At 44.4% G+C, this 20,877-nt stretch overlaps 1 protein-coding gene across 5 annotated transcripts; it reads left to right on the forward strand.

Annotated features, from left to right (window-relative positions):
* The first annotated feature begins 253 nt into the window (after positions 1 to 253).
* On the forward strand, positions 254 to 20,838 carry mipol1 (mirror-image polydactyly 1). 5 transcript variants are annotated; one of them, XM_086095741.1, is made up of 16 exons: positions 255 to 432; positions 1,979 to 2,080; positions 2,432 to 2,488; positions 2,563 to 2,715; positions 3,248 to 3,320; positions 7,584 to 7,691; positions 7,757 to 7,955; positions 8,523 to 8,646; positions 9,425 to 9,524; positions 9,589 to 9,715; positions 12,353 to 12,395; positions 12,462 to 12,632; positions 15,367 to 15,420; positions 17,183 to 17,277; positions 17,363 to 17,524; positions 18,916 to 20,838. In XM_086095741.1, the coding sequence occupies exons 2-16, from the start codon at positions 1,979 to 1,981 to the stop codon at positions 18,980 to 18,982; spliced, it is 1,635 nt and encodes a 544-aa protein (XP_085951867.1). In that variant the 5' UTR covers positions 255 to 432; the 3' UTR covers positions 18,983 to 20,838. The 5 variants fall into 5 exon arrangements, with proteins under 5 accessions (XP_085951866.1, XP_085951867.1, XP_085951863.1 ...); XM_086095740.1 differs by lacking the exons at positions 1,979 to 2,080; positions 2,432 to 2,488; positions 2,563 to 2,715 and having other exon boundaries at positions 254 to 432; positions 3,244 to 3,320; XM_086095737.1 differs by lacking the exons at positions 255 to 432; positions 1,979 to 2,080; positions 2,432 to 2,488; positions 2,563 to 2,715 and adding an exon at positions 2,738 to 2,992 and having other exon boundaries at positions 3,244 to 3,320.
* Positions 20,839 to 20,877: the final 39 nt, after the last annotated feature.

Here is a 20,877-nt window from a genome sequence, read left to right on the forward strand (position 1 = left end):
GAAACAAATTAAAGTCATGAAATCTGTATTAAAAGTATGGAATTCGAGTAAAACGAAAGATTTCACCATTTAAACATGAAATAAGTCATTCCAGGAAATTATACTTACCTGTAATGATTAGAATGTTTGATTTCTTCGAATAATGAAGACAGCTAGAGACGTCGAATTAAAGGAAAACATGGAATTACGAAAAGTCAGATGGGCACATGAAGTTGTCACCTCGCTCTCGTCCAGCAGGGGGCGGCCACGCATCTAAAGCTGGCCAAAAACTTAGTAGAAGAAGAAACGACTTGAATGGATAAAGTCATCGAGTGTTGGCTATAAAATTTCCTCATTTGTGCGTCTCCGAATTATCAACAAAACTTATATTCTTCGTTTGTGGGACTGAAGACGACAATCCTGACGAATTGCCTCGTCCATCGCCACTACTTGGTGAGTTGAATTCACTTCGACAGTTAGCAAGTGAGATAACAACAACAAGAAGTGACACATAAGGAGGCGACATTTTGTAGTTTATATTCGAGGGCGATGTTTGTTTTAGCATCTTAATTGTCGTAGCAGGACTATGTCAAGGTACCCCTTGCAATAGCCAGATTGATTTGTGCTCCACTTAAGGGAGTTCTCCACAATATCAGTCTGAGACTTCTCCGCGTTAATTTGTTCCGGGAAAGGCGGGGCATGCTGTACAACACTTCGAGCTGATTGGACGAGACAAGCGTGTGCACGTCTACCTAACTTTGTTTCGACCAATCACGGCAAAGGATGAAAATGTCGTGACTTACTGATATCATTGCGTTGAGTTTATGTTGTCGGTTTTGCAATGTTGATATGCGGATACAAGAGACTACAACATGGAACTTTAGTTTGTTTCTTCCCACGGCTTCGGCGCTTCTTGTTTTCGTCACAGATGCATATCCCGCCCCCAAATACAATGTCGCTCTGTCATTGGTTCGAACCAAGTGGTTCGTATCGGTAGAAATCAATGGGAGCGGTACAAGATGGATTTTGTGGATTCACAAATTCCACGAGAATACATCTTGCGAGAGCAAGTTTATATGTCAAGGGGCTCGTCGATAATTGGGTGATTTGGAAATAAGACATTACACTTCGAGAGCCCACCAACCAAAGGAGGAATCCGAACATTTGGGTGCTTTGTGAAATTTCCGATGTAAACGAGGGAGCCACCATTTTGTTGTGGCTGTTCCAGCCCGCTTTAAAAAAATCCAGTTTTTAACACTAGATTGTCTAAAAACGTAATAAAAGCGAATGTAAAGAAATTCACTGGTAACTTTTAACACAAGGTGCCACTATCTTGAAGAACGTTCTTTGAGAACAGTGCCACAATGCATGCTGGGATTTTCATTTAACAAACTTTATTCAACAATCTTAATGGGGTAGACGTCGCGGACTTCCGACTTCCGGGTTTCACACATCAGCGGCGTTTCCGGCCACTGCTGGCCGCGTCCCAACACTCGCACCCCCACCCCTGCGCCCCCCCAACCGCGAGCGCGCAGGGCGTCTCAGCTCTCTGAAATGCTTCGGGCACACTACACACTCGCACCCGTCGACGGGAAGGCGCAACCAAGGGGCACAAAGGCGCAAGTACTGGGACGCGGCCCAGACGTCGCAAAGCGGAAGCGGAAACAAAGCTGATGTGTGAAACCTGGAAGTCGGAAGTCCCGCCTCCTCCGTGGCATATACCCCATTCACAATCAAACCTCAGGCACATCAATGCATGCTGGGATGCTTTGATGACTTGTTACGCCTGTGATGTCATCAATGGGAGGAGCTTGATAATGATGTCATCAGTGGGAGGAGCTTGATAATGATGTCATCAGTGGGCGAAGACTCAACGCATATTGAAAAGGCTTGTTGGTTGATCTGGGCTCTCCTGCTCTTCGATTGGGCCGGCCACTGTGACTGAAGATCACGTGACCCAGTCAGGTTAGCAACTGTTTTGTTTTGTTTCTCTTCCCAGATGCTAACGCTTGTGCTGCAACGCGTGTCACATGTCACGCCTGTGTCATGTGTCAGGCGCTACTGTCGCAACACCTTACCTGTTCTCACTCTGTATACCAAGGTAACGTGCATGCTAATACACCCACCCATTTTACTGTTGTCACTGTTCACTGCTAATGCTAACAACCCAGCTTGTTTCCACACGAGGAAACGCACACTAATAATACAAATGATTTGCATGCTAATTTAAATACGATCACCCACTTTGACTATTGTCACCCTGCTCTTGTATTTGTGCAGATTTGCAAGGTAGCACGTAAGAAACATGCTAATGCTAACACTTAATGCTAACAATTTATTTCGGGAGTTCGTCTGTCGTGTTTAAAACCAAAACATTTTGGCTTTATTTTGAATGTTAGCATGCTAATGCTATTTATTCAGCAGTAAAGACCCGCTGCATTTTGCTTTTTAGGATCCGTGTCCTCTGTGTGACGACGCCAAAGAAGCGCTGCAGCCACTCAAACACAAAGTGAGTGGTCACAATTTTGACCCTAAATGGATGATTGACTGGTCACTGAGGTTTGTCGCCCTCGCACATGTCAGTTTATCCTGCAGCAGGTGGACATCAGTCGTCCGGAGAACCGAGCGTGGCGCGACAAGTACAAGTGGGACATTCCCGTCTTCCACCTGAACGGTCGCTTCGTCATGAAGCACCGCGTGGACGTGCCGTTGCTCGACAAACTGCTGGATGACCAAACGATGAATGGATGATGAATAAACACATGAAAAGAAAAACATCCACTCCTCGCGTCTTTCGTATTTTCAGCCTTTGGCCATTAATTGTTGGCATGATTGACAGCCAATCCGGAGATCTCATCAATATTTCAGCCGGTTGGTGTGTGTGTGTGTGTGTGTTGCCGCGGCGACGTCCGTTGTCGTCGATGGCGTCTCACGGCAAAGGGGCGGACATTCAGCTGGCTGTGCAGAAAGCCAAAAAGAAGATGTGCCACCTCCAGCTGCAGCTGCTCCGCCAGTAAGACGTTTCCGCGATTGTCATCCGTCACTCATTGAGTCTTGCAGCAGTGCTGTTAGCATGTTGCTAACATCGGATGAGAGCCAGCTTGCTAAGATTGCTTACGTGCATTGTGTGTCTCTGAAACAGGCTGAAATGTTTGGTAGTTTGGATTCCGCATTTTACTTGAGGATCTTAGTTATCATTCATTTGATATGGTAACCGATCATAGCCCATTTTAATTTTTTTAATTTTCCTCCCCTCCCACATAGAAGCCCAGAGAGTTCAGAACAATCAACATGGACGCCAAGCAAAGAACTGAAAGACTCTCTGGTGGACATGTACACAGGTACACAACTACTACACAAAACATAAGACGGGTGCACGAGTACAGCACAACACTCCTGTCATGTGTACACAACGGTACACCTGCATGCAGGTACGCTAACACGGCGTCGGTGCACATTGACGACCACGACTCGTTTCCAGCCCTGAGAATTTCAGAGCTCAGATTGGCCCATTTTAGTTCGCATTTGAATCAACATACACAATTTGACAGTTTGTGTAACAATGCCAAATAGATGAGCGTTCCCTCCAATTGCATTTGCTCAGAAATGTCATCTGCAATTGAATGCTCTTAAAGGAACACCATCTTTGTTTATTTAAATTTGTGAAAATAAAATGGGCACAAAAAAAAGACAAAAAGAAACCCGTAAGCAAATGTACATGAAATGGGATAAGACATTTGACACTTCACAAGACACACTTAGCAAATGAAGTAAAATGAGCAAGATTAAGGCACCGAACGCTGTACTCTTATTTTGAAATGTGTTCTCACCACTTCTGGTGCACTCCTGAGCGGACTGATGCTAACTTGGAGAGCAACAGTAATCGTAGGAGGCTTTCCCATCATGCTTTGCTGCTGTTACTCGTAACACTTGGGATTGTGTTTTGCCTCTTTTATGTGTTATTGATGTACAGACACGGTTTAGTATAGTTATATTGTTATTGTTTCTATTTGTAGATTAAAGTTTTGCTACTTTTGATATTAACTCATTTACTGCCATTGACGGCTATAAACGTCAAAAATTAATTTGAACAATTTCTATTAGTTTAACTTTTTTTTTCACTTTTGGTATGAAAACCTAGATTTTTTTAAATAATATATTTAGGACAGATATAAAATGTGTGATTAATCATGAGTTAACTAGTGAAGTCATGCGATTAATTACATTTAAAAAAATTGCTTGTCATCCTGAATTTTTAATCATCTTTTTTGTATTCATTCACTGCCATTGACGTCGCACACACACACACACACACACACACACACACACACACACGTTGGGTTTCCAAGTCTAGGGGTAGACATATCATTGACTTGATGCATTTCCTAGCCCCTCCCCCTAACCTCAACCATAACCCAATTCAAACTCAAACTCTAAAACCAAGTTTCGAACCTCAAAGAGAGGTTTGGACTCATGAGGACTCGCGTTCCCCACAATGATAGTAAAACCTTAGAAAATGATGTGAAATTCCCCCCCCCACACACACACACACACACACTCACACAAATGCTGAAAGTATCAATGTAGTAGTGTGTGAGTTTGTCCACTAAGTGGCACTGTGTCTCTAAAAACCAGCAACACTGCAAGAAATTACATGAACACATTGACTAAACACTCCCATATGAATCTATCTATTCATGTTTGTATGTTTTTATATTATTTGGATAAATGATATATATTTAGTATGGATAAGAAAAGCTGTGGCTTGCTGACGTCCTGTGTGCTGTCCGTGAAAACGTCTTGGCGGGCAAGGATCACGTTTTATGGCAACACCCGACCTGATCGCCAAGAAAGCCATTCGTACAAACATGTACAGAATGTGGCTTGTCAATCACCACACATATTGATCAAAAGCACTCGCGCGCGCGCGCACACACACACACACACGCTCAGAGTAGATAAATGTAATGAAAAGGCTGAGAGTGAATGGGGGGGGGGGGGTCATGTGAAGCTTTTAATCTGCAGGCTGGGTGGTCCAACGCGCGCACACACACACACACACACACACACACACTTGTATTTGTTTTGTTGTAGAGAAGGCCGCCTCATATCTGTTTGGATGGACTGAATTGTTTGAGTGTGTGTGTGCGTGTGAACGTTTTGATACCAGTCCAACCTTCTCATATCGCTTTGCCATGTAAATGTGTCTTCTAATCATGTCATGGAAGCGTGTGTTGTAGTACAACTGCGTCTTTTAGTACATCACTTTCTTAGTTATCACCATTTTCTGCACACTCCCTTCGAACCCGAATCCAGTCTGAAAACTATTGATCAAAGGCTTGCATAAGTATATCATAAAATAAATAATAATAATAATTAAAAAAAAAGCTATTGTAAAGACTTTTTGGGGCAAATTGCCACAAAGAATATATTTTATGTTCAAACTGCACATAAAGTAACAAAGGCTTACTATCATTTTTAGAAAAAGGTTTTGGGGATAAAACCCCATTTTGAATGAAACCAGGCTCGGCTTCTCTGTTGTGTATTTTTTTTAGGCACTGCACAATTAACTGAGTTATGATTTTCTTTCTGCCGCGGTTAGAAGAACCCGCTCGTCGCTGATATTTACATTTCAATTTTGCTGAATATGCGCGTCGTCGAGCGCTTTCTCAAGCTGTGGTCAGCCAACCACCAGGGGGCGAACACACACTTAAGGCTTCATGAAGCTGCCTAAACAACACCAAAGAAGTTGAAAAAGAAGCACGTCAAAAATTGGAGATGAAAAGCATCCAAAGAGATCAACAGCCCATTTTGTGAAAAAGCACAGTTTGCTTGTTTTCAATTGTATTATTGTACATTTTTTATTATTTTAATCTAGGGCTGTGCAATTAATCGAAATTCAATTACAATTTCACTTATTGGGCTCCACAATTACAAAATCAGCATAATGGTAAAAAAAGAAAAGAAAAGATTATTAATACAAATTTTATACATTTGCACCTTTTTTTTCATGTCAAAATAACTAATTAAATACATTTAGTTTCATCCAAAAGGAACTTGCATAATTATAGTGTTTCAATGAATTGTATTTGTTAAAACATTTTATTATTTTGTACCCAAAAATAAATGATCGTCCTAATCGTGATTTCAATCATTACCAAAAATAATCATGATGAATATTTTCTTCATAATCGAACAGCCCTATTTTAATCTTCAATCAATTGTTATTATTCACTAAAAACAGTTTACTTATTAAAAAGTAACGCAATAAAAATGCAGATGTTTTCACTTCAATAATAATAACATTACTAATAATAATCGCAATTACAATATTAAACAAAATAAGTGTGATTAGCATTTTGCCCGTAATTATGCAGCCCTCGTCGTTTGTGTGAAAAGTTTGCCAAACGCTCTTCAAGTAAGTTTCAAGTCCACGTTCACGTGAGTTCTACTTGGCATGTGGTAGTACATCTGTCGATGCGCACTGTCAATCAGCCATTTAGTTGCGTGGTGTCGCCGATCCGCGATCAATAAAGTGCGATGTGTTGTTTGCGTTGAGCGCCGCGGTCAGACAGAAGCAAACGATGAAAGACGCGTGCGTCGTTGGCAGACGAGCACGTGCTCACGCGTGTTTATTGTTGGCGTGGTTCTCGCCGTCCTGTCGGTATGGAAATTCCGGGCAGCGGCGGCTCGGCGGGAAAGATCAGAGCTGGATTGTGTTGGATTTGAGCTGAAGCTTATTTAATCAGCTCCACACCGTCATTAATATTCATGCAGTCAGCTGGAAAACAGAAAGCTTCCTGCGCCGCCGCTGCCGCTGCCGCCGCCGCACAAATTCTATTAATCAAGCTTAAAAAATTAATGGACTTTAGTTTCTATTACGCCATTGGGGGGAGGGGGCGGCACCCCCGCCGGCTCCCCATTGGCTCACGGAGATTGGACCCCCGATTGGCCTTTGCGTTTCCCCTTTTTTCCGCACATTTTCCATCTTTGACGAGACTTCAAAGCGAGTGTGAAGCGTGAACGCTCATTTAGAAGGATTTAAACATCCTTAGCGAGACCGCCGAAACTGTTCACATTAATCACGGAGCCGCGCACGCACGCCGCGCACACTTTCAAAGTGACTTCAAAGTCCACAACGTGTCCCCCCCCCACGGAGATGAGACCAATACCAGAGTGAGAGACCTGTACTAGGACAAGACAAAGGACATGACTCGGAGACAAGACCAGGTTCACATGCATGGCTTGAATCAGAGACAAGACTGGGACCAGAGACAAGAAAATGGAAAATTTGTTCCAGGGTAAAGGCTGGGACCAGACTGAGGACTTTGACTAGAGACAAGACTAGTATCAGAGACAAGACCAGTATCGGACTAAGGCTTTGGACCATAGACAAGCTTGTACTAAAGAGAAGTAAGAATTGCTAGAATTTGATTCAAAGTGAAGACCAGGAACACACGGAGGACTTTGACCAAGGATAAGTCTTGTATGAGGGACTAGATTTGGATCAAAGACGGGGTCAGTGCGGTGACTTAATTTCCGCACAACCATTGTTGAGCTCCGTTGGGTACATATTCCTATCTAAATATTTTCTTCTTTTTCAGATAACCCTCACGTGAACGAGGAACTGCGACAGCGACTTCCTTCGCCTTTTCAGCGTCCACTGAGCCCCGCCCACAGATCTAGCGCAGGACCATCAGACCATCTTGTGGGTACGAAACCCTTTACCAGAACATTTTCAGAATCTTTGTGTATCTTGGCCCTGTTTTGGTCTCAGTCGTCCAGGTGCCCCTGGAGGCTCCCGGTACGAGCGCCGCCCTCCTTCCGAACCAGGTGAAAACGTCTTGCCCAGCTTCCTCCGGAACGCCGGCAGGCATGGCCGACGCGGACTTTTCAGCTGGCGGACGCTCTCCACCGGCTCCCGAGACCTGCCAGGGTCCTGGTGGTCCCACAATGGGAGGGCTCCTTATCAGCAGGTGATTAAATACAAAGGTTGAGCACTAACGGCGTGCTAACCTGTCCATGTCCTGAGGAGAGAGATGCATCATGGGAAATTCCCACCCGATCCAAACAATAACACCATGACAATCACGAGTGCGACACGTTCATATTGAAAATTGCTGGCAGGCTTATTAGACGTTTGATTAAACTTTCTTTTTTCCGGCGTCGCCGTGACCTATTAAACGAGATATTTGATGAGGCGCGCGCCCGAAATAGGAGAAGTTAAAGTTAGATTAGAAACACTCAATTAGCATGGTGGCCATGTTATTTACCCGCTTTATTGCGCCAAGAAGCAGCAGCCTGACCTTTAAGGTGATATGAGAACATGGATGCCGCCGCCCATTATTGAAGACGGCGCCGCGACTCCCAACGCGCCACCTCGCGTCTTCGCAGGACGCCGGCCAGCGGGTCAAGCGCTAACAACGCCAACAAGACGCCAGCACACAACTGAAGCGCTAACCACGTGCTAGCATGCCTCTTGCAGGGACAGGAGCATGATGGGAAATGCTGTCTCGGTCGACTCATCCTGTCGTGTCCTCCAGCAGCCATCAGGACGCCGCCATTGGTCACACGGCAGCATACACTCAAGCCCCGCCTCCGGACGATGACAAGAAAGTGTCTCTGTTACTCCGAGAGTTGGACGCACTGAGAGACGCCAACAAAAAGGTTTGAACCTCACCTCCACCAATACCCGACTCCGCATAAACCACTCCGAGTCTCCATCCGCACCTGACCATGAAAAGTCAACTTTATGTCTTTGCATAAATGAACACCTGACCTCGCATACAGCAACAGTGCCTAAACGCCAACTCTGCATAAATAATAGGGGTGGGAATCGATTTTCAATTCAAAATGGTTTGATTGACAACGATTCAATTTATAGGCATGCAAAGACTCATCATAATCTACTCAAGTCTGACTCGCTAATGCTAACTAGCGCGCTACTCGCGGCACTTTCATCACTCAAAAGAACGGCTGTTCATACAAAACGCTTCAGGAATGTTTACAGACAAGCACGTCAACATTATTCGCCGGCATCTGCTCTTCCTACGCTGCAAAAACAACAACTTTTATTGGTATAACTTGATCGTGACTTTTTTCTTCTACTCTCTAATGCGGCTGCAACTTATCAATGCATCATAACACGCGGAACCACACTGCTCCCAAGTGGCCAAATCTCGTAAAACATAAACAGCGCTCCCAATAAAGGCACACACAAACGAAGGGCAATATCAAATCATTTAAATCAAATAAATTTTGGGACATTTAAGATCGATTCTGAATCGTACTGAATGACAATCGTGATTCTTATGAGAATCTATTTTTTTGGGGCACAGCCCTAATAAATAAGCACCCGTGTCCATGAACAACCCAACTCCAGATCAACACCTGACCCCACATCGATGACCACTCAGCATCCATGAACACCTGACATTCATTTCAGCTGCTGGAGCAGCTGAGCCTGAAGGAGGAGGAGCTCCAGAGGAAGGAGGTGGAGCTGATGGCCGACACCAAGCGGGCCAAAGACTGGGAGGCGCCTTCAGGTGAACGTCGCTCCTCAACTAAAACTGTCTCCTGACTCGGTCCTCACTCAAATTGTCCCGTCAGAGTTCTTGGATGAGTTGCTGAGCGCTCGCAAGGACAGAGACGAGGCCGTGATGTCACGAGTCCTGTTGGCCAATCAGGAGCGAGATGAGGCTCTACGCCACGTCGCTCGACTGCAGCAGGCCGCCAAGTAAATACACACGCACACACCGACACGGGGTCAGGCCTGTGATTGACAGGAGGTTTTGTCCCGCATCCACTACGCGTTTCCTGTGGATGCCTTTCAAAATAAAAGTCCCATATTGGGAGCTCACATGACCACACACACAATATATACTCAACAAATATAAAAAAAATTGTTTCTGAGTGGATTATCTCTCAAGTGCTCACTAACACAGATTGAGACTGGTTTGTGAAGAATATTTGAGAGAAATGATGATTTTGTGGATGTGGAAGAAGTTTTACATCGTTGAGTTTATCTCTTAAAAAAATGGGAGCAAAAACCAAAGTCTTGCGTTTATATTTTTGTTGCGTTTTCAAAAGTATCAGTCCTATGACTCACAGGTACTTTGGTTCTGTGCAACTGGCGGATTCCCTTCAAAATAAAATCATCTTCAAAATAAAAGTTCTAAATGAGATACAAACAAGCACAATACATTGAAAAAAAATATTCTTGTCGGTGTGCCTGTCCCGTGAATGACTCGATTTCATCCAGTGGGGCGAATTATACTGTGCTATTTCCAATGGATGCCCTTCAAAATAAAATGTAAGAAAAGTCCCCCATCAGAGGCGCTTCTTGAGAATCACACATTTCGACAATGAATTGTTTTAGTAGCAAATCAAAGAGTCACGTAAATAAAAGCTAGCTAGCATTGTTAGCTTTGAGACTTTAGTTTGCTAGTCATGTGATTGACAGGGGTGCCCTTCACAATAAACGTTTAGTTTTACTTACCAAAATTGTGATCGCTTTGCTATACGTTTTAAAATCAAGTAAAAAAAAAAAAAAGTTATTTGCCACTTTTAATATTGCAAATTGTTGACTTTCGTGCGCCGCCGCCAATTCTTGTTGAAAAGCTGTGAAACGAGCTCTTGTCAGCCGCGGGGCTGCCAAACAGACACGCAAACCTAATTAGAGATTAAACCCGCACACGCGCGCCAACCCCGCCACACGCACACACGCAAAATTCCCCCCAGCCCAGGATGAGGGGTGATTGATATGGCGGCCGCAATCCTTTTTATGAGGGAGCGAATATGGACGATCATGTTCCATCTGTCAGGGCTACGCGTGTGTGTGTGTTCGTGTGCATCGCTGCATGTGTGTGTGTGTGTGTATACAGTATCTGTTGGTGCGTGTTTGAGTGTGTGTATAATTTGCCTATAATTGTGTGATGTCTATGAAGTGTTTCCGGCAAATTGTTACGCCACAATTTGACGCGGAGAAACTTTTTCCAAAATGAAGACTTAATTGTTGCTCGCGCTCTTGATCCGAGTAATGGCGGCGGCTGAGTGTGCGCGTGGGCGTGCACGTGTGCAGCGTGAGGCGAGCTGCCGTAAGCGCGGTGTTAGAGGAGCTTTATTGGAGGCGGCTGGTCTTTCATTACCTGCTGTTCCCCGCAGAGCGGCGCCGCGTCGACCATCTTATTACAGTTTATTACAGCAAAACAGCGCCCGGCTCAATGAAGAACTTCCCTGGAGGAGGACGGCGGATCACAATCTTAGCGCCTTCACATCCGCCGGCGGAACCGCCGAAAACGGATGAGGAAAAAGCCCATCCAAGTTCCGACAGGAACCACCGCGAACCACCAAGACCTGAAACAGACGTACACAAAACCTGCAAGCGGCGACAAAAACAACCTCGAACCGCCACAAATGGCCAAGAACCTGTAAGAACCCAAAAGGGACCAACCCCAACGAAGACGAATCGGCAAGTTCTATCAAGAACCTACTTGCGCAGAACCAGCGAGACAAATGTGCACAAAGTTGCGTGAACCCTTAAGAACCACCAGTAATCAACAAGAACCCAACAAAAACCTAAAAGAACCACAAGGAAGGAAATCTCAAACATCTAAAAACCGAAATGAACATTCCACCAATAACATACCAGAACTTCTAAGAACCATAAAGAGCCAACAAAAACCGGCAAGATTCAACAAGAAGCTCAACGAATGTACATAAATATGCCAGAACATTGAAAAACATAAAGAACCCCCAGGAAGTTATTAGAACCTACAAGCTTCAAAAGAAACCAACAAATGCAACCAAAATGCAACAGAACCAGCAAGAAACCACAAACCAAACCAGAAACTGCAACAAAACACAAAGACCAGAACAACCGACACAAACACAGCAAATCCATCACGAGCAGAAGCGAGGCCGCTTGAGTTGAAGCACCTTCATCCAGACCGTGGCGGGGTTTTAACTTTCTGGACCTGCCGAGATACAACAAGAGCCAACGGAAGAAAAAAGTCGAAAACCGACAGGAAGCAACCCACAGGAACCAGCAAGAACCGACAAGAACCGATGCAAACAAGAGCAAGTCCGATTCAGGAGTCAATAAAAAGACCCGAACCTGCAAGAACATAAAATAATCCACAAGATCAGACGAAAGCCATCAAGAAGCAGCAAGAACTGAAGAAGACCGAAGCTCCTCCTCCAGGATGTCCGAGTTGCTCGTCCCGGTTGGAACCGATGGTTTGATGGAGGTGGCGAACCCGTTTGTCCGGTTTGCTCTTATTGGTTGCCGTCCAGCGAGAACCGAAGAGAGCCCGAGAAGAACCGCGCGTCGCTCGTGTCCTGACTGTCTTTGCTGTGTGTGTCGTCTGTTCAGGTCGGACCCGACGGACAGGTCGGCGCTTGAGGACGGCGACTTGGTAAAAGATTTTTCTTCTTCTTGCTCGCCAATGAAAGTCGTCCTCATGCGTGCTGTCGCCTGGCAGGAAGTGGAGCAACTCCTCCGCCGCGTTTGCCGGTCCAGCTCGGCGCAGGAAGTGGCGACCTTTGGCTCGGCCCTGGTGGAACGCGTGCGCTCGGCGGCGCAGCGGCGCGGCCGCATCACCGCGCAGGAGATGAAGGCCGTCATGGACCAGCGAGACGCCGCCATCGCCAAGGTCTCGCTCGCCCGCCCGCTCGCTCGCTCGCTTCTCACGTACTTGTTTGTGTTTGTTCGTGGTGGCGCTCAGCCGCCACCGCCGCTCGTCGTTAAGGCAAATATTTGCATACGGCAAGTAAACAAGCGGCGAATGATGTTGAGCTCGCGCGCGTCGCACGCGAGCGTCGATTCGGTCCTCCGAAGACGCGAATGACGAATAAGAACAAATCTTTAGTTTCAAGCTTTTTATTTGGAAAGTGCGCACAAACAAAAGAGAATCGATGTTTAGCACGTTTAAGTCGGGTTCGACGGAACCTCTCGGGTCCAGTGAGTCAGTCTCAGGAGTTTGACTCAAATGATTGGTCATCGTTGGCTGCAGGTGATCATGTGACATCGCGTGGCTCAACTTTGGTTGTGATGGCACCAAAGTTGTTTCAGTTCAATCAAACCCAAAAACTCCCAAATAAAATAAAAAAATAAATACGAAAATTATTGTATTTTTTTTTAATGAATTCTTATAAACATTTTATAATTATCTATAATAATAGCCAAAATGTCCTTTGTTTGAGTCTTTGGTCATTAATTGAATGCATGAGACTTTGGGGATGATTTGAAATTGATTTTGATTTTGAGATGAACCAGAATGAGGACGTTCGAAAGCGCGTCACACAAAAGGGACGTCAGCCAATAGGAAAGCAGCTTCAGGCGACGTCCGTCCCATGTTGTTGTTTTTTAAATATTGAGCACAAGTAATACACTTTAAAAAAAAAAAAAAAGAACTCAAACTAATACTGAAACTAACTAAATCCAAGCATTTATGAATGAACTAAAACGAATCAAAACTAACAGAACCACCCTGAAAACAAAATAATATCAAACTATCATAACCGTCATTTCTACAATTTTTCAGATTTGAACCTAAAAACGGAGAGCATATCAACACATGCGACAAAAAGACATTCGGGATTGAGTGAGTCGTTAAATTAATTGACCAATTAATCAGTTATCGGAATTCTTATTTTGACAAATTTCAGAAAGTTTGCATCGACCTCAAAAAAGTCCACATCGGTTCGGACCCTAATCACAAACATTAGAATTCCTTTTTATGTTATTTATTTTTATTTTATCGTCTGAGTTTTAGTTTTTTTAAATACATATATATATATATATGATGTATTTGTTGAGTACAAGATAAAAAAATTACAAAAGTACAATTTTGCTTCTTCTGTATTTTCGTTTTTATTTTTTTTCCTTCCCAAAAATTGTTTTCTCGGTTCAATTTCATGAGTTTTCGTTACCTGTCACCTTCATCCGAACCCCCCCTCCCCTCCCCCCTTCAACGGTGAGAAGTTGCGGCGTGACGTGAACCGCCGCCCGTCTTCCTCCGTCCCGGGCCCCGCCTCCTCCGCCGCCGCCTCCATTAACCCAGCTCGAGCCCAACCCCGCTAAGTCCCGCTAGTGTCAGTAGCACGCCATCTTTTAACACCCGCCCCTCGCCGTTAACACCACCCTCCACAGTAACACCTTAATGCCGCCCCGGCGCTTCAAATATGTTTCAAAGCGAGCGTAATCCCCGGCGGAGGGAGGAGAAGAGAGAGAGCACTCCATGCTGGAGGATTGCGCCCCCCCCCCCCCCCAACCACCCCCACGCCCGCTGCTCGCCGGCCCTCGCTCCCTCTCCTCATCTCTCAGGGATTATCTGACGCCGCTGCCGGGACTTGTGGGAAATATTAGAAAAAGGGGCGGGGGGGGGAGCGTGCAGGGGCCGGGAAAAGGGTTGCGTGCCCCCCCCCCCCCCCCAGCCTTTATTGAGCTAATATCAGGTCATTACAAGCTTATTAAATGTGCGCAGCAGCTGCCGGGTTGCCGGTTCCATTCCCTGCCAGGCGTGCGTGGTCCTCCACAATCGTCTTGTAAAAAAACACAAATCAGCTCAATTCATTCATTCGTTAAAAAAGAGGCGTGTCAGGCGAAGAAAACGTTTCATTGGAATTATTAATCGCAAGACTTCAATTGTCAACTCACGATTAATCGCACATTTTATAGCTGTAACATAAAAGTGGAGGAAAGTCAAAGGAATGCAAATATTTTTATTTTCTTAAGAACGATCTCATCTTTTTTCTTTTCCTTTTTCTTTTTTCCCCTTCTTAAAAAAAAGAGAACGATCTCATCTTTAACATGAAGTCACTTGTGAAATTATACAAATGTTAAGACAACTTGAGCATCCACAAATAAATGCATTATGACATTGATTACTGCTCAATTTTGACGTGTCTGCTGCATTGCGATTGCAATTCCGAGTCAGTCGCGCTCATCAACTCATTCACTGCCATTGACGGCTATAGACGTCAAAAATTCATTTCAACTATTTCTATTAATTTTTTTTTTACACTTTTGTTAACAAGAGTATGAAAACCTAAAAAAAATTTATTGTACATTTAGAATTTTTTTAAATGAATTTATGGCAGTGAATGAGTTTTAATCACACATTAAAAAATGACAGGAACTTAAAATGACTCATTTTGACACCTCTTTTGAAAAAATCAGTCGATCAGTTAAGTTGAAGAAGTCGTTATTTTAAGTCTCAAAGCCGATTGAAGGAATCGTTTCAGCGAAGCGCTTCAATGGATTGTTTTCTTTATCGTATTTCATTGAATCGATTTTTGGTTTCGGTCGCTGCCCTTGAAATTGTTGACGTCAACTTTGATGAATCCTCCTGACTAACATGTCGTCACGCTCTGACTTGTCTGCAGGTTCGACAACTGCAACAGGAAGTCATGCAGGAGAGAGAGCAGAGGGTGAGCAAGGTACGCACGCACACACAAGGCAGCGTCTTCATCATCGTCATCATCACACGTGACCGATGTGGTTTTTTTCCAAGTTGTCTTTTGGCCGGAGCGTTCGGGTCTTAGTCTTCCGTCTGTTTGCCGCTGCAGAAATATATGACATGTTGTTATTAATGTAGCGTTCCCAAGCTCTTAATGCGGGTCCGGGGGGGGGGATTATTGCCTGGGGACGCTTTTTTATTTAACAGCTGACGTCCAATCAGCGGCCGTCCAACTGACGAACGACGGCCATTTGAGTCGTTCATTTCATTGCCATTTTCAATTCCTACTTTTCAGTCTTTGATTTATGTCGTGGTTGCAAAAGTCTCGGTCCAAGTCCATTCCGTCGTTTGGACAACAGCTGTCTTTAATTGATGAAGTAATTTGTTGATGTCTGTTGTCTCGGGTCTGTTTGTTTTACTTGATTGTTTGAGTCGATTTGAGTCAGGTTGATTTAAAAACAAAAACAAAAAAGTTTGGTATCAATTGTTGAAGTCGGTTGTTTCGTTCCGTTAAATCATTCTTTCAAATTGTCCACATCAATTGTTTGAATTGTTTTCTTTAAATATTCATTCATCGATCATTTTTTATGTTTGTCTTTAGTCATTTTGTTGTAATCGATAGTTTTGATCAATTTAAAAACAATTAAAGTCATTTTTCGATGATTTGGGTCATTCGTTTAACTCCTTGAAGTTATCCTTTGGTCGTTTGTCCAAGTTGATTGTTTGAGTCGTTCGTCCAAGAAATTTCCTTGAAGTTTTTTCAATTTCTTCAAAAGAGTCTTAAGTCGTTTAAGTCACTTGGTTTCAGTCAAATGTTGAGGTCGATTTAGAAAGCAAAGCAGTTGTCTTGTGTCTGTTTCTTTTATTTGAGAGTCGGTTCAAGTCAATTCAAAAAATGTTTAAGTCATTTGTTGATTATTTCCCGTAAGTTACGTTTTTGTCCATCAAAGTCATCCTTTGATCATTTTCGCCGTTTTATTCGATTGTTCGGCTTGCGGTCTGTCAGGACGGGCTCCTCTCAGAGGTCACATGACCGCGGCTTCTTCCTCGTCCTCCTCCTCATGGCGTGACCTTCAGCCGTCGCGTTAAAGGTCGGCTCGCCGGCGTGCCCATGACCTCATTTACATATTAGTCTGATTAATGAGCGCCTCGTCGTTTGAAGACGCTCGTCTGACTCTGCTGGAGAAGACACACACTCACCCTTCGTTTCCTTCCTCTTCATGACGGGTGGGAGGAGGGGGGGGTCATTAGCATAGGGGGGACATCGCTGTCATTCCGATTTGGGGGCGGCGGCACCTTTTCACTTCCTGTCCTGAGCGACGCGGCCGCTCCAAACAAGCAGAACGCCGCGACAAGAGACGAGGAGGCAGGAAAGGAGGTGAAAACTGAAAGGAGAGGCCAGAAAGCAGGAGAGGACAATCGAGGACACGTGACGGACGCGTGAAGTGTTGAATCAATTCTGCTTAATTAGCAAGCTGCGTGTGTAAAAAGTGAAACGTCGCCGATGTCAAAGTCAAGCACCGCGTGATTGCGCGCATTTGTAATGAGCGCCTTAATGAAGCCTTCGCCGAATCCAGATCAACTTGTTGATCTTTTCCTAATCAAACTTGTGTTGTTTGCCGAGCGTTTAATGTTTAACGTTTAGCGCCTTTGCGGAGGTCAACGGGGGCCTTCCGGAAATTTCAAGGCAACAAATCCAGTCCAGTCACGAGTGAAGCGCAGTTTGGCTTTCGTCCAATCAGGACGAGCTGATCAGACTTCAGCGGGAGCGAGACGCCGCTTTGGATGACAGGAAGCGCTTGGAGGCGGAGCTAAAGTTACTGCAAGCCAATCGCAGGTCAGACGGCGGCCGCCTGAAACGCATTGGGCACACGTCGGCCCGTAGGGGGCGCCATAAAGCAGATCAGCTTGTCTTCTTTTAGCTCGGAGCAACCGGTGAAGGCTCCACCCCCTGCTGACGGGCAGCCCCGAGCCCCGCCCCTTCTGGCTCAGCTACAGCAGCTCACCGAGGACAAGCGTAACGTGGAGGCGGAGCTTCTACGCTGCCAGGAGGCGGAGCGAGACGCAAGCGAGAGAGTCTGCAGGTATTGCACCTTGAGCGCATTTTCAACAATGTTCTGGAAATCAAATCAAACAGAAAACAATAAAGTTGTAAACGACAAACGTGACAACATTCTCCACGAAATGAAGTATTGCAGAAAAAAACGCTAAAATATTGCGAATGCATAAAACGTGGCAGGTGATTTTAATCATTGATTTTGAAAGATGACGTCATTCATAATCAATGATGTCATCAATGAGGTCCGAGGTGACCTCATTGATGTCATCGTTGCCCTTTTTGTGATGTCATAGACGTTTAATATGACATCATTGGTTTTAGGTGACATCATTGATATTCGCGGTCCGTGGCGGCGGCGGCCGTAACGTGACTTCCTGTCTCATCAGGCTTCTGAAGATGAAGGGATGAGATGGTGATGAAAACAGATTAAGTCGTCCGGGCTCAAACCCGAGGCTTTCTGCTCTAATTTGGCTGCCAGCGGGGGGGCGGGGCCACTGTGAAAGGAGACGACTCGCCGAATAGAGACGAGTGTTTGCTCAGGGGGGACGGGGTGGGGTGGGGGGGGGGGGTACGGGGGGGTGCAGAATGGAACGACTGATGGAATCTTCTCCTTATTCCAACTTTTTCCAACTTTTGCACTTGACGACGCACATGCGGACGCCGAGTGCGTCCGTATGAATAAGCGTTGATGCGTAAAGATCAAACAAGGTGCGGCATTCAAGCCAGGGGTACGGTTTCAAATCAGGGTTTGAAGCCAATGGTCTTGTTTCAAGTCCGGATTTTGGTGTCGAACCTGGTTTAGGATTTCCAAGAAGAGCTGCACAATGAATTGATTGTAATTATTATCACCATCGTGAGCTGATATTTCCTTTTGTGGACGAGCTCTGCGGCGCTCTCAGCCAACCACCAGGGGGCCAGCTCGCGCATCACCCTTCGTTAAGCTGCCGCCAGAACGACAACTTCCATTTTGAATTCTTAGCGTGCTCGTTAGTTGGTGATCAATTGTTTGTTGAAAAGTGACGTAAAAATGGAATCGGTTTTCCTCACGTTGATGAATTATTGTGATTAATAATTGTCATTACAATTTTGACAAATTAGCATAATCAAAGTTCTCAGCTCAGGGTTTCAAAATGTTGTTTCAGGAAAGGGTTAGGGTTTCAAAAAACAATCCCAGTTTTAAATTTGATCTTAGACGTTTTCAGAAAGGCTTCAAGTTTTGAACCAGGGTTCGATTTTTAAACGTGGTTTCAGATAAATTTTCAAGCCTGGCTTACGTTAAAAGTAGGTTTTCGGTTTAGTTTGGAAATTTTTTATTGGGGGTGTTAAAATATCTAATTTCCAAACTGGAAATTGAAATTTGTTTTCAAATTGATGATAATCGAAGATCATTTCCAAAGTAGCCGACTTTGCTTTCAGGTTGGAGCGTCTGGTGGAAGTTTTGAGGAAAAAAGTGGGCACAGGAAGTGTGCGCGCCGTCGTCTGATGGCGCGTGAGCATTTAACGAGATGATGTCATCTTTGTCACCGTGACGACGGACGCCATCGCCATCAGGTGACTTCAGATGATGAAATCGACACTTGAAACTGCATTTGGAAATATTCGTTTTTATTCCTTTTTTGGAGTTTCGCTCACGACAAACGCACACACACACCGCCCCCCCCCCCCCCCCATTATATGGTCTCCATGACGACGCTGGCCGGCTCGCGCTCAACTTGGGTGTCCCCCACGCTGGTAATCCTGCTGCACCCCTAATCTGCTTGTTGACAACAAAGAGCGCCTTTCTTTGCTCCCACTTCTGACGCCACCTGTGTGCGCCTGCACGTGTGTGTGCGTGTGTGTGTGCGTGCTTCGAGTCAGGGTAGGGTTTCAAGCCGAGGTTAAGGCTTCCAAATAAGTTCCAAAAAGTGGCTGATCAGAGGTTCCAAAATGGAGTTCGGCTTTGAAAGCAAGATTAAGGTTTCAAATTTGACTTTCAGACCAGCTGAGCGTTTAAAAAAAAATTCAAATTAAAATTCCGATTTCCAACTAAGGTGAACGCTTCAAAGGTTCAGGGGTTTCAAAATGTCAGGTTAGAAAAAAAAAATCATAAGGTTTCGAGTTTCCAATTAAGATTTGGAGGCAGTATTCTGGTTTAAAATGTTTTACATATTCAAATAAAGAAGACACGGGTTTGAAGTCACCATTAGGGTTTTGAGAAAACAAAACAACTTTCCAGCGAAGTTACGAGTTTAAAGGCAGAGTTTAAAGCTGGAGATCGAACCTCAAACATGGTTCGGCTTTCAAATTAAGGCGTGAAGTCAAGTTTACGGCTGGTGTTCAAAATGAAGGTTTTCACACCATGCTTGCTAATGCTAATGCTAACAAGTCCTGTGGACTTCAGCAGCTGCTCTTGTCTTTTATTGTGAAAAGCGGCGCTTGCTCTTTTATTGTGAAGGGGCCTCTTTGCTCTTTTGGGGCTCGTTGACAAAGGCGCCATTGTCGTCTTATTGCACGTCATTAATTCCAATCTCCATTTAAAAAAAAAAAACAGCGGCCTCCCCCCACACTCCTCCCCGGCCCCCTGGCGGGGCCTTCAAAGTTTTGGACCAGAAGGTGCACGCGGCCTTTTCTGAAATGATACTGGGGGGCGGGGCGCCGCCCACTGCCCCGCCCCGCCAGGACCATATGCTCGCTTTTAGGACACCACCCCCTCCCTCAAGCAATAACCCCCCACATCCCCCCCACCCCACCCCACTCCACATTTATTAGTCCACACTTGTAGATTCTCTTTCCATTGCACCACTTTATCATCATCATCATCATCATCATTATTATTATTATTATCTTTTTGAGTGTTTCCATCCCAGAATAATCATCCAAACAATGAGGAATAAAAAATCTGTAAAATCAGAATTGTTTTTTTACCGAAACAGAAATCTGTTAGTTAAAACTATTTAATTTTTGTCAATTTTGGGGGATTAATTCAATTATAAATCAAATCAAATCCATAAATGTGATACAATCAAATATTGCGTGGATTATGTATTTAATGTCAGTTCAATTATAGTTCAAGTATGTAGTTGTTCAAAAACAACCTGAAAAGATTTAAAATAGCTCAATGCAACTCAGTCTTATATTTTGCAAATAAATATTATTTAAAATGTGGGGGGAATCTTTTTGAGTGCGAGCGTGTGCGTGTGTGTAAATATGTATTTGTGTGTGTGTGAGATATGTGCATAGTTATATATATATATATATATATAATGTGCATAATTCTGTATACACATTATATATAGAGAGAGATATATGTAGATATGTACGTGTGATTTAAAGTCAATAAATATTTTTACGTGAAAAAGATATGAAGAAAACGATGCAGGCCAAGTGTGTGCGTGTGCG

Source organism: Leptonotus elevatus, chromosome 14 (assembly GCF_054856555.1).
Source record: "Leptonotus elevatus isolate MCC_2025b chromosome 14, RoL_Lele_1.0, whole genome shotgun sequence".
NCBI lineage: Eukaryota > Metazoa > Chordata > Actinopteri > Syngnathiformes > Syngnathidae > Leptonotus > Leptonotus elevatus.

Coding starts and splice junctions, on each gene's coding strand:
- mipol1 (XM_086095741.1), top strand. CDS start 1,979: ATGCTAACGCTTGTGCTGCAACGCGTGTCACATGTCACGCCTGTGTCA. Junction 8,647..9,424: donor TGAGAGACGCCAACAAAAAG/GTTTGAACCTCA, acceptor CATTCATTTCAG/CTGCTGGAGCAGCTGAGCCT. Junction 17,278..17,362: donor TTACTGCAAGCCAATCGCAG/GTCAGACGGCGG, acceptor GTCTTCTTTTAG/CTCGGAGCAACCGGTGAAGG.